The sequence below is a fragment of the Podospora pseudocomata genome, chromosome 6, assembly GCF_035222375.1.
Source record: "Podospora pseudocomata strain CBS 415.72m chromosome 6, whole genome shotgun sequence".
NCBI classification, from domain to species: domain Eukaryota; kingdom Fungi; phylum Ascomycota; class Sordariomycetes; order Sordariales; family Podosporaceae; genus Podospora; species Podospora pseudocomata.
In genome coordinates this window covers 3,580,022-3,592,766 of record NC_085890.1, presented here as the reverse complement: position 1 = coordinate 3,592,766, position 12,745 = coordinate 3,580,022, and the positions used below count along the sequence as shown (strand labels likewise).

Here is a 12,745-nt window from a genome sequence, read left to right as displayed (position 1 = left end):
TTGGTACAGTGTTTTGTAAGAGAATTACTGTGTTGAAGGTTTGTTGTTGCTTTTCTATGGATGAAAACCACCGGTGAGTGAGTGGTGGGAGGAGACAGTTTGCCTTCTTCTTTGTGCCGATGAAGAGAGGCTGCAGAATCGAAAAAAGGGGAACTGAAAATAGAATGAACAGAGCGAACCATGTTGTTTTGTGGTTATTTTCTGGTGAAGGAGAATCGGATTCTTGGCCGCATGGGGGTTGTTTCTTTTGTGGATGTAGATAGTTAGCTTTGAGGGAAGGTTTATAGTGAAGCTGTCGGCTTCGAGAAGTACCTAAATACCGACTCATCTGCTTACCTACCTTAGAAAGGATGATCTCCTGCCAAGTAAAGAGGAGAATATCAGTCTCTGTCTCATGTGCATTGTTGCACAGTGTTGATCATCAATCCATCTCGAGATTCATTTTGATCGAGGTATTTTTCCTCCTTGGCAGGAGTTGCCATGATTTTCAACAAGACTTTCTCCAGTCCTATTGCCACGATGTTCTCACGCACGCTCTTTGATAAAATCGCGTGGTTTTCTTGGTATATAATTCTTTTGTGGTATTCTTTGAGGAATGGGTAAGGTGAAACATCTGAAACTCGAAGATCTGAGGCTTTCCGTCCCGTGTCTTTGACTTTGAGCACCTTTCTCTTCCTTTGCACTCGTGGCCTTCCGGAATCATGATTTTTGTTTTTTCATTACGTTGTGATGCCTGGCATGAGCAGTTGTGGCTGGCTGTGGCTTTTTATTTCTAGAGTTGTAGTACTGGATTGTTTCTTTGCGTAGCCGTCTGTCGAAAGTTGTGCCACCTGTGAGCTTGGGATGGACGTTGGACACTCGGACCTGGCGTTGGGGCAGAAGGATTGAGGTTGTGTTACGTGCCCCCTTTTTTTGCCGTTTCCATTTGTAGGGGCAATATCCGTAAACGCCCGGGTTGGGATGGGGGTTGGGGTTTTTGCGCCGCAGTGGTGAGCTGAAGGTGTAAGAGGCAGTGCGAACTGGACGGGTATAATCACGGGGTTTATTCGTGTGCTGCTGGTCTCCCCTCAGGACCGACGGGAACAGGTTGAATGTAAGAGTTTGTTTACTACCGTACATTGCAATCTTAATTCCTACTGTGCAAAGTCAAAAGCTGCAACACCCACCTTTGTCAGCAAGTAATACCGCAATATGGCCCGACTGGTTCTAGCACCAAAAATACAAACAAAATGTCAAACCAACAAGGCCTCACTGCCATTCCGGCACAGCTGTCAGAACTGTATCATGATTACGATCGCCCGGCTTTTGGCCCGGTATATGTCAGCAACAGGCAACTGGCGGCGGGGTAGTATTGAATCCACAGATCCGATGTTGCTGTCGGAGGCGGGTGTTTGTTTGGTGCCCCCTCGGTGCCTGAGGGATGCAGTCATCGTGTTTCTACCCAAAGATGCGAGGACCAAAAAAGACCTATTATCTAATGGTATGTTGAGAATGTAAGAATACCCTTACAACTGCCCCAGACTGATGGTGGAGAGAAGCGATGACAGGCCATAATCAGTGCCGGTGTTCGCTGTTACCGTCCCATTCTGACGTCAATTGGGCAGGACACCTCCTCCATGTCAGTCGGGCACGTTGAGAAAGTTCTTCTCCGCAAAGGATTCTCCATGTCTCAGGTGATTTGCTCTGCAGGTGGTCGTGTTGGCCCTGAGGCTTTTCAATATTCCACGACAGCATCTGGGGTGATTCTCTTGGTACCAAACACAGATGTCAAAAAACGAGCAACGTCTTGGCCGTCCAATCAGAGGCTGGGGATGTGCTCAGCCCACTGCAGTCAACAGTGTGGAGAAAGCTGCGGTGGCCGCGATTGACTGGCCGGTGTTGGTCTTGAATTGAGTGGCCATCTGCATTGCACTGTACCCTGCGGCGTGCTGCATTGTTCCTTTCTCTCTTTCGTTCTCTCTCTCGCTCACCCTCTCGCTCTCTCTTTGTTGCTGTGCCGATCGATCCAGGTACCAGGCACAATGGGAGATCTGCCATCGGACAAACATCCATCCAATATCATCATCATCATCATCATCATCTCCACCCGCATGGCAAGCCATTATTATGCAGTTTGAAGGGAAGCACTGGAAAGGAAAACTGCAATCTCCACCGGGCGCTGGCGGCGACAAAGATTGGACCCCTGTCGCCCAAGAGCTGAGTCCGTGGTGGAGATCACCAACCCCTGTCGACCGGGACCTCGCGTGGTCTGGGATGGTCCAATCGTTGCTCCAAAAAAAGGCTGGCTTCGTATTTGACGCCGCGCTCCAGGTGTGTGTGTGTGGAGTGCCCTCCGGCGCCTGCGAGCCGGGGTTCGGCATCAAACTATGGACTTTTCGGAAGGAGAAGAAAGGCTAGAAGGAAACGAGATGTTGGGCAAGAGATAAAGATGCTGGTCCACCCACCTCCTCGGGATCTGGGGTTCCCTTTCCTCACCTTCCGCTCACCCAGCATTGAAATCTCGTACATAGACCTTCGGGTCCCGCAGTCGCTCGTTTCTCGTCTGCCTTCTTGTGTCGATTTAGTCATTCGCTCTCTGGGAAAGAAAAGGGGTACATAAACATGCGCGTTTCTACTTTGTCTCTGGGCGCCCTGGCCGTGGGTCTGGGTGCCGCCACCGAATGGCCCGACTGTGTAAGGAACCTCATGTTCGTCTGATGTTTATCATGAGAGATGAGATGACAGCTAACAAGGTGAATAGCATGAGGACAACTGCTACCGCAACCTCATCGACGCCAACTACGCGGCCGAGGCTTCGGCCTTCTGCCCCGGCTTCATTGCCGGCACCACCACAGCGGCCACCGCCATCCCAACTAATTTCTACAATTGCGATGGCAGTGTCCAGTCTGTGAGCTCGGTCTGCTCGTGCATTGTGTACACCATGACGCACACCTCGGCTACCGCTACCGCTGAGCCCACAACCGAGCCAAGTGTCGAGCCCACTACCACCACCATCGAGACATACACCATCTCGGAGACCTGGACCAGCGAGGAGCCAACAAGCACTTCGACCGATGAGGATGATTACTGTGAGGATGACGAGACTACTACCACGGAGCCCACTGCTACTCCTACCGACGAGCCCACTGTCACTCCTACCGACGAGCCCACTGTCACTCCCACTGAATCTGAGGAGCCTACCGCCACTCCCACCGACTCTGAGGAGCCAACTGTCACTCCCACTGATGAGCCAACTGTTACCTCGACCGAGACTGAGGCGCCTACCACGACGGATGATGACTACTGCGAGGACGACGAGACGACCACCACTGAGCCCACCGTCACTCCTACCGATGAGCCTACTGTGACTCCTACGGACACGGAGGAGCCAACTGCCACTCCCACTGACACTGAGGAACCAACCGTCACTCCTACCGACACTGAGGAGCCCACAGCCACTCCCACCAGTGGACCTACCACCACCGATGACGACTACTGCGAGGATGACGAGACTACTACCGAGCCCTCCGCTACTCCTACGGATGAGCCGACTGTGACCCCAACTGATGAGCCTACCGTTACTCCTACTGACGAGCCAACCGAGGAGCCTACTGTTACTCCCACCGAAACCGAGGAGCCCACTGCCACTCCTACTGCCGAGCCTACCGAGGAACCCACTGAGGAGCCTACTGCCACTCGTACCGATGAGCCCACCGAGGAGCCCACCGAGGAGCCAACTGCTACTCCCACCGATGAGCCTACCGAGGAACCCAGCGTGACCGATACCCCCACCATTACCACCACCAAAGACGAGGACAGCACCGGCACCACCACCACCGAGGAGTGGACCACCAGCACCATCACCACCACCACGGTCAAGACCATCACCCAGTGCCCCTCGACTGTTCCCGCCTGCCCCACCGGCGGCGTCGTCATTGTCACCACCGAGACCATCGTCACCACCACCGTCTGCCCCGTGACTGACGTTCCTGCCGTCCCCACCACCACCGAGGGCGGCGAGGTCACTCCCCCCATCGTCACCGACGGTCCTGAGGTCACTGGCGGCCCCGGCCCCGAGGTTCCCCCTACCAGCACTGATGAGGAGGAGCCCCCTGTTGTCACTGACGGCCCTGAGGTTACTGGTGGTCCCGATCCCGAAGTTCCTCCTACCACCACCGAGGAGCCTGAGGAGGAGCCTCCCGTCGTCACCGATGGTCCCGAGGTTACCGGCGGCCCCGGTCCAGAGGTTCCCCCTACCACCACCGAAGAGGAGGAGCCCATCGTCACTGGCGGTCCTGGCGGCGAGGAGCCCCCCGTCGTTACTGACGGCCCTGATGTCACCGGCGGTCCCGATGTTGAGCCCCCCGTCGTCGTTGTTCCCACCTCTTTCGGCACAGTCACCGTTCCCGCTGTGACTGACCTCCCTTCCACAACCAACACTCCAGTGACAGCCGGTGCTGGCCGTGCTGTTGGCCCTGTTGAGGGTCTGCTCGCTGCGGTGGCTGGTTTGGCTGCTGTTCTTCTTTAAAAAAAGTACGCTCTTCTTTTGAGATTATGGGTTTTTGGACAAGGGGGAGTCAATGAACATAGATGATGAAAGCTTTTTTTGGGGCAAATGATACATATGTTTGGAAATTTTTTGGGGTATTTATTGGGTAGGCATTTAGTTTTTGGAATATATTTGCAAATGTAATGCAGCAATCATAAGCCGCAGGGCTGAATCACAACACTTCGCTTCTTGATCTGATTTGCCTTGTCGTGTGTGCGTGGTGTTCCGGTTCTCTGGCTAGGTTCGGGTTTAGTGTCGACCTTGCATAATGCCGAGTGTACTTGGGTAGACTTCATGTTCATCCCAGGCAGGACACATCAGATAGACTTTTATAGAGTTTGGCTAGCCAGCAGGGCATGGCGTGTCTTATCCGATGTGGTCTAACCTTCCTGGGCAAATTGGGCAGAAATTAGCCTTTGGGTGTATGAACATCGCAAAAGCCACATTTCGCATGGGAAAACTGGGGTTTCCCATTGTCAGTGCTCTCGTCTTGGATTTGCCAAAGGTTCGTACTTGACGGGCCTGAACAGTTGAGGCCTGAGACCCTGGCCATGATGCTACAATCGGTGGTTTGGCGATGGCTGCGGTGGCCGCAGTTCAATGGGCAGCAACCCTCACAGTTCAATAGGCCCTCACAGTTCAATGCGCTTATAGTTCAATGGGCCCTCACAATTCAATGGTAAGTACCAGGCCTTTGGAAGCCAGCGATTACGAAGGTCTGGGAATTGGAGCACCATTCAAACCATCATCAATTATACGTGGGTAGGTTGAGATATTGCTGTATTACTTGGCACGAAACAGGCCCAGTTATTGGCTGCGATTTTCGTATATTGTAATGTTTTCGAATGTTTTGCCTAGGACGGCTAGACCACACCGGATAAGACACGACATGCCCTGCTAGCTAGCCAGGCTTCGAGGACGCTGCCAAAGTGGCAACCTCTAATTTAGCCCTTGGTTGTAAGCGCTGTCACCTGGAGCGACTTCTAGGCAGATAACGCCAGCGTTATTGTGACTATGCATCTGAACACGCGTGTTTCCCGGTTGCTGTTGGAGCTAGTCAACGTTGTTGGTCGTTGTTGGTCGTTGGCGCATGGGTTTTGCATATCATGGTGACATCTAGGAAAGAATGTCAGCATCCTTGGCTGCTCCCCGGTCTTGTCTAGACCAATACCATAAATTCAACTTGCCCCCGGAGCATCAACATTTTTTTATTTTTTATTTTGCTCCTCGCCTTTTCTTGAGCCAGGCGAAAAGCTGAACTAGGTACTCCAAGATGGCATCGCTTTCCTTTGCCCTGGTGGGCAGGACAGCCGGCTACATCGTTGTGCTCCTTCTTGTTCGATTTGTTTACCGGCTCTACACCGTACGCATGAAGATCCGAAAGTACGCCAAAGATACCAACACAGTCAGTTTCGCTACTTCCTGGTACATGGATGGGATCTCACTAACCTTGTCTGCAGCCGGGCATGCCTCATCACTTCATCTTTGGCCACATGATTGAAAGCGGCAAAGCCTTCAAAGACGTCCCAATGGAGATCAACCGCCTAACACTCACGTCGCTATTTCTGCGCCAACACTCAGATATTATAAAAGATGGCATTATCGTGATGGATGTCTGGCCGATGATCGATCCCATTCTCTATGTTATGGATCCCGAGATAGTGTCTCAGTTTTCCAATCAGCAGGTGTTGGCAAAGACTCTCCCCAAATCGAATCAGCTGAAAGATATGTTCAGACCCATGTTCCAGGGCAAGGACTTGTTGACGATGGATGGGCCTGAGTGGAAAAGATGGCGGGCGATTTACAACCCCGGTTTCTCTGCCAGAAATGTTGCGACGATGGCTCCGGAGTTCATTGAGGAGATCGATATTTTCAAGAGGCATCTGAGGAAGGTTGCCAAGTCGGGGAAGGTCGTCAAGATGCAGCAGTTGGCTATAAATTTGACGATTGATGTCATTGGTCGTGCTGTCTTGTGAGTCGAGCAGAGCCCACTTGCCAGCTGCTTGAGTGACCATTTACTCACCTGTTCAGGGGCAACAACTTCAAGTGCCAAGCAGAAGGCAACCCTCTGGAAAAAGCAATCGCCGACCAGGTCAAATGGCTCATCCCCAACCGAACCCCCGACGCCCTCGTCAAACTCCTGAATCCCTTCCGTCTCTACGACCTCTGGCGACTAGAGCGCATCATCCGTAACGTCCTCGCCCCAGCCGTAAGAGAGAATCTCTCCAACGAAACCTCCACCACCCTCCACAAGACCATCCTCTCCCTCGCCGTCAAAGCCTACCTGGCCGAGAACTCCGACTCCAACCCCAAGTTCGACCTCGAAGCCTTCCTCAACCGCACCATCCCCCACCTCAAAATATTCATCTTCGCCGGCCACGACACCACCGCCACCAGCCTCTGTTTCGCTTACTACCTCTTGTCCCAGAACCCCCAATGTCTGGCTAAACTCCGCTCTGAACACGACGCCATCCTCGGTCCTGACCCCTCTCAAGCAGCAGCTAAAATCGCCGCCAACCCCCAACTCTTGAACTCCTTGGTTTATACAACAGCCGTAATCAAAGAAACCCTCCGCATCTTCCCTCCCGCCCTGACTGTCCGTCAAGGCCGCCCAGACGTAACCCTCCACAACCACAAAACAGGCAAGACCTACCCCACCGACGGGTTCCTCGTCATCGGCGCGACATTTGCCACCCACAAATTGGAGGAGTATTTCCCCCGCAACGAAGAATTCCTCCCAGAGAGGTTCCTCGCAAAAGAAGGGGAGGAGTTATATGTAGGCAAGAACGCCTTCCGGCCGTTTGAGCTGGGACCGAGGGCGTGTATAGGGCAGGAGCTGGCGATGATGGAGTTGAGGATGATACTGGGGCTGACGGTAAGGGAGTTTGATTTTGAGGTGGACGAGAGCGTGTTTATGGATGGGGGGAAGAGGTTGTGGGGACAGAGGGTTTATATGGTTGGGGGGTTGGCGGGACATCCGAAGGGGGGGATGCCGATGAGGGTTAAAGTGAGGGGGAGGTGAGGTGAGAGAGAGATGCCAGGGGGGGGGGGAGTATGCTCTTTAGCAGATCAACACATTGACAACTTGACACATTACCACATTACCACATTACCACATTACCACATTACCGACAGCTCCTTCTCAAAATTCACCATGTAGCGTGGGTGCTTGAATCATTGCAGCTTTGACAAGTAATCACCAGCCACAGCTCACCCCCGTGTCAGCCGCTCCAATCCAATCCTTCGATCTCACACCTCCACGATCACCACACCTTGAAGATGCCACACACCAAATGCAGCCACAATCACGATCCAGGCCACTGGCATCGCTGTCAGAACACTTCTTCGGCTGTGCTACCACAAAAGTCCGATCTGAGCCATCGCCACCTCTAACACCCCCGCAAAACCTCCTTGCTATTAGGGCTTACCTCAGACTCTGACCTCAGAGACCCATGTCAAACAAAGAAACAACCTACCTCCCACAGCACACCTCAAAACCTCTAAACCCTCCCTCTCAACTCAACTCTCACCTCCCAGAACCTAGGTATCCATTATTCACCCCACCATGTCCCCACCCAAAGCATCAACAACCATCCCCCTCCCCCTCCGCCTCGTCCTCCTCCTCCTGGAACCCCTCGGCGCCCTAAACGGCGCCTACCTAACCCTCTTCACCCCCTCCTCCTACCACAGCGCCATCGCCCGCCCCCATCCCCCCTCATGGTCCCCGCCCTTCTCCCCCCAGAATCAATACCTCTACACTCAGTTGGCAGGCGCATGGCTGGTGTTTGCCTTCAACGAATCAGTCATTCTATGGCTCTACGATGATCTGAAGTTGTGGAAGCTCATGTGCTGGGGGATGTTAATCAGTGATCTTGTCTATCACATCTCTGCCGTGCAGGCTGTCGGGGGATGGGAGAGGTTTTTGGGGTTGGGGGGTTGGAATCTGTTTGATTGGGCTGTTGCTGTTTCTGCTGCTGGGCCGGCGGTGGTGAGGGTTTGGATTTGTTTGTTTGCGGGTGAGAAGGGAGGGAGAGAGAAGGGGAAGGGGGAGTAAGTGGGGGAAGAAGTGAGGTGGAAGGAACGATGAGAAGGACACTAGTGGAAGGAACAACGATGGCGGAAGGACCAAGGGGAGGAAGGAGTGAAATTGGAAAGAACGGTGTTGGAAAGAGGAAGGAGCGAATGGCAACAACAGTGGAAGGTGGAAAGAGCGAGGGGGGATCAAACGAAAAGAACGAGCCAGAAAGAGCTGCAGGTTTTTCATGTTCATCAAAGGTAGCAAGACGGTTGGAGCCAGTCGAGGGATTGGAATATATCCACCAACTGAGATATTCTCTCAGAGTTGCGCAGTCGGCATCAGTCACGATGAGAATCCCACTCCTGGCCCTGCTCACCCTGGCATTGGCTATCCCATCACCACTACTGCAGCAAGACGAGCTTTCATAATCACCACCACAAGACGTTGATCCAACGATAGTCACCCAAAGACAAAACTGGTTGTCTCGGGATATGCCCGGGGTGTTCAGATTGTGAGCCGTGAGATGGATGCTACGGTACCTTATGAGCTGTGAAAGGTCAACTCTTTACCCGGATCGACTCATGAAGGTGCCATAACCCTAACCCATAGTATATGTCATGGGTTGAATATGTGTAATATCTGGATACGAACAAGGCGGCCAAATTTGTGATGTCGCAGATGAAGGATATGTTGCCCGAGACGCATCAGACTTCAGCGCAGTTAGGGCAGACATAAAGGAGGGAATCCTTGGCATGCGGGAATAGGGGCCAGTGATGCAGTGGTGTTGTATGTACGGATATGCAAGATCAGGTGTCGATGGTGTTGTTACTATTTCTTCATCAGTTCAAATACCATGGTGTTGGTATTTGATGAGATATTTCGGGTTTCATTCTTGTTGATCGGTGAAACCTTTTGATGAACAGTGACCAGGTTGCCGGGGCACTGGAGATTGACGATTTTCGGTTAGCGCCACGTGACAGGGTTGCTTCTCTGTCTTGAATCTCCTTCGGCAACCCCTCAGAAAAAAGGGGCTGGAATTTGCCATCGTCGAGGCTGTGTTGCCAATGGCGAGCGGCTGATCGACTCCGTAGTCTACGGCTACTCCGTGCATTACGGAGCCGGAGAGCCGCCCCTCGCTCCCGCACCGTTTCGGGTGGAACAAACAATGAGGGGCTCGTCGTTCTCGTGCACTCTGTGGTGTGAGGTGAGGACGCAAGGGAGCAGCATGGCTGGCTTATCGCGCAGTACGTCGTCACCAGGAGATGGCTTCTCTGGTACTCTACACGGTACATAGATGTTACCGTGGTGTTTTTCTTCTGCAAGCCGAATCCTAGATTCAAGGTTCAGCTGCGTAACGGCAACCTGGAAGTGCGGGGCTGTCATTCATGGCTGGACTGCCACCTCAATCCGGTATGGGGGTGCCATCAGCTCGTCTCTATCCACAGTAGGTGAGGTGGTCCTGCTGTCAAATCCTCTCTGAGTTGAGCAAAAGAAAGTCTCTAAATTTCCAGAACAATTGGCACCGTCGCATTGGGCATATGCAGTGAAGAGAATCCGTAAACAAATAAAATAAAATAAAAACAAGAGCGCCATTGGGTCCACGGTCTCAGACAAAGCTCTTACAACGCATCAACTGGAAGTGTAGTGGGTGGTCAACAGTGGGGAATGGGGGAATAGCGCTCAGCGCACAATTAGCCCCTCGACCCACACTGCTTGGTTTCGAACCAGCGCCGTGCGCACTGGACACCCCATCCTCATCCCTAACAATCCCTAACACTGACGGCAAGGAGAGAAGGTGCTCTCCTCCTTACGATTTACCTTTGCCGCACCGCACCGCATCCAACCCAAACCACAAACCACAAACCACAAACCACAAACCACAAACCACAAACCCACCCAAGAAAAGAATCGAGCAAGCAAGCTTGTCGACAGTATCTTTCCGTACCTATCCCGTACCTAGAACCTCAGTCTCCTACCTTAGCTGCAGCCCTTTTCGACAGACCGACGCCCGCCTGCGGTCGCAGCAACACCCTCCCTACCATATCCCGTCTACAGGCCGACAGCTTCACCAGATTGCAAAATGTCGTGGAAACTCACCAAGAGTATGTCAAGCACCACCGCAACTCCCGCGACCACTCAGTTCCACGCCTGGCTTCGGCCACGATGGGCCACTTCTGCGTCGCATCTTCGTCTCTGTTCTCGAGTCAGCTAACACAAGTCACCCCTTAGAGCTGAAGGAAACCCATCTGGGACCCCTCACAAGCACCTTCTCGAGGTCACCTTCAACCTCCACCATCACAGACAAGGACAGCAAGAGCCAAGGGGACATCTCTGGTGCTGTCACACCCACAAATGAGAACACCATCGGTGCGTTTCTTCTATGACTATTCCCTGGCCCTTTCGCGAACAGAGCCCAATCTAACCTGACCTCTTGTCTAGCGGCCTCGGAAGCCCTTACGCAAGCTCCCGTCGTTGCCCCTCCCAAGCCCGGTATTCTTGTCGTTACCCTTCACGAAGGTCAAGGGTTCTCTCTCCCCGAACAGCACCGCGCTTCCTTCAACAACCCAGCACATGGCGGCAACTCGCTGTCGACCGGGAATGCTCTCAACATGTCGAGTTCGATCCGCCCCTCGTCTTCCTCGAGGACCTCGGGTTTCATGGGCAGGCCCCAGACCTCGGGCGGTTTCTCCGGCATCCCCACCAACCACGGTCGTATCTCGTCCAAGTACATGCCCTATGCCCTGATCGATTTCGACAAGTTGCAAGTGTTTGTCAACTCGGTCGAAGGAACACCCGAGAACCCTCTCTGGGCCGGCTCCAACACCCAATACAAGTTCGATGTTTCCAGAGTAACAGAGTTGGTGATTCATCTTTATATCCGCAATCCCAATGCGCCACCGGGATCCGGCCGCAGCCAGGATATTTTCCTCGGTGTGGCCCGTATTAACCCCAGATTCGAAGAGAAGCAACCATACGTTGAGGATCCCAAGGCCAGTAAGAAGGACCGGGAAAAGGCCGCGGCCGAACACGCCAACCGGGAAAAGACGCTCGGACAGACTGGTGTGGAGTGGGTGGACGTCCAATATGGCACCGGCAAGATCAAGATTGGCGTCGAGTACGTGGAGAACAGAGCTGGAAAGCTCAAGATTGAAGACTTTGAGCTCCTCAAGGTGGTGGGCAAGGGCAGCTTCGGCAAGGTCATGCAGGTAAAGAAGAAGGACACAAACCGGATTTACGCCCTCAAGACCATCCGGAAAGCCCACATTATCTCTCGGTCTGAAGTGGCGCATACTCTCGCCGAGAGATCGGTGCTCGCCCAGATCAACAATCCCTTTATCGTTCCGCTCAAGTTCACCTTCCAGAGCCCCGAGAAGCTCTACTTCGTCTTGGCCTTTGTCAACGGCGGCGAGCTTTTCCACCACTTGCAAAAGGAGCAGCGGTTCGACGTTAACCGCAGTCGATTCTACACCGCCGAGCTTTTGTGTGCTCTCGAGTGTCTGCACGGGTTCAACGTCATTTACCGTGACCTGAAGCCCGAGAATATTCTTCTCGACTATCAAGGTCACATTGCCTTGTGCGACTTCGGCCTGTGCAAGCTTGACATGAAGGATGAAGACCGTACCAACACGTTCTGCGGCACCCCCGAGTATCTGGCGCCTGAATTGTTGATGGGTAACGGCTACAACAAGACAGTCGACTGGTGGACACTCGGTGTTCTCTTGTACGAGATGTTGACGGGTCTGCCTCCCTTCTACGATGAGAACACCAACGAGATGTACCGCAAGATCCTCAGCGAGCCTCTGCACTTCCCCAGCCAGGAGGTTGTACCGCCAGCCGCCAAGGACCTGCTCACTAAGCTCCTCAACCGCGATCCTCAACAGCGTCTTGGTGCGAACGGCTCTGCAGAGATCAAGGCTCACCCCTTTTTCCATGCCATAGATTGGCGCAAGCTGCTTCAGCGCAAGTATGAGCCCACATTCAAGCCCAGCGTGGTAAGTTTTGCTTCTGTCCCACGATGTGCTTGTCTATTACTAACCACATGTAGGTTGATGCTCTGGACACGGCAAACTTTGACCCCGAATTCACCTCGGAGCCGCCACAAGATTCGTACGTCGAGGGACCTGTTCTCTCCCAGACGATGCAGAACCAGTTCACTGGCTTCAGTTACAACCGTCCTATTGCCGGTCTCGGCGACGCTG

At 53.2% G+C, this 12,745-nt stretch overlaps 4 protein-coding genes across 4 annotated transcripts; all 4 read left to right on the top strand.

Moving 5' to 3' along the window:
- The first annotated feature begins 1,300 nt into the window (after positions 1-1,300).
- On the top strand, positions 1,301-4,776 carry QC762_609170 (uncharacterized protein). Its single transcript, XM_062892595.1, has 3 exons — positions 1,301-1,480; positions 1,605-2,673; positions 2,741-4,776. Exons 2-3 carry the CDS (start codon positions 2,602-2,604, stop codon positions 4,505-4,507), a joined length of 1,839 nt encoding a protein of 612 aa, XP_062741191.1. The 5' UTR covers positions 1,301-1,480; positions 1,605-2,601; the 3' UTR covers positions 4,508-4,776.
- Positions 4,777-5,994: 1,218 nt separating this feature from the next.
- On the top strand, positions 5,995-7,550 carry QC762_609160 (uncharacterized protein; the record flags this gene model as incomplete). Its single annotated transcript, XM_062892594.1, has 2 exons — positions 5,995-6,500; positions 6,560-7,550. 2 exons carry the CDS (start codon positions 5,995-5,997, stop codon positions 7,548-7,550), a joined length of 1,497 nt encoding a protein of 498 aa, XP_062741190.1.
- Positions 7,551-8,093: 543 nt separating this feature from the next.
- On the top strand, positions 8,094-8,582 carry QC762_609155 (uncharacterized protein; the record flags this gene model as incomplete). Its single annotated transcript, XM_062892593.1, has 1 exon — positions 8,094-8,582. One exon carries the CDS (start codon positions 8,094-8,096, stop codon positions 8,580-8,582), a length of 489 nt encoding a protein of 162 aa, XP_062741189.1.
- Positions 8,583-10,626: 2,044 nt separating this feature from the next.
- Positions 10,627-11,411, top strand: YPK2 (Serine/threonine-protein kinase; the record flags this gene model as incomplete). The annotated part of the gene is given in 4 exon segments (XM_062892592.1): positions 10,627-10,648; positions 10,659-10,913; positions 10,986-11,395; positions 11,403-11,411. Coding segments are annotated over 4 exon segments (696 nt in total).
- Positions 11,412-12,745: the final 1,334 nt, after the last annotated feature.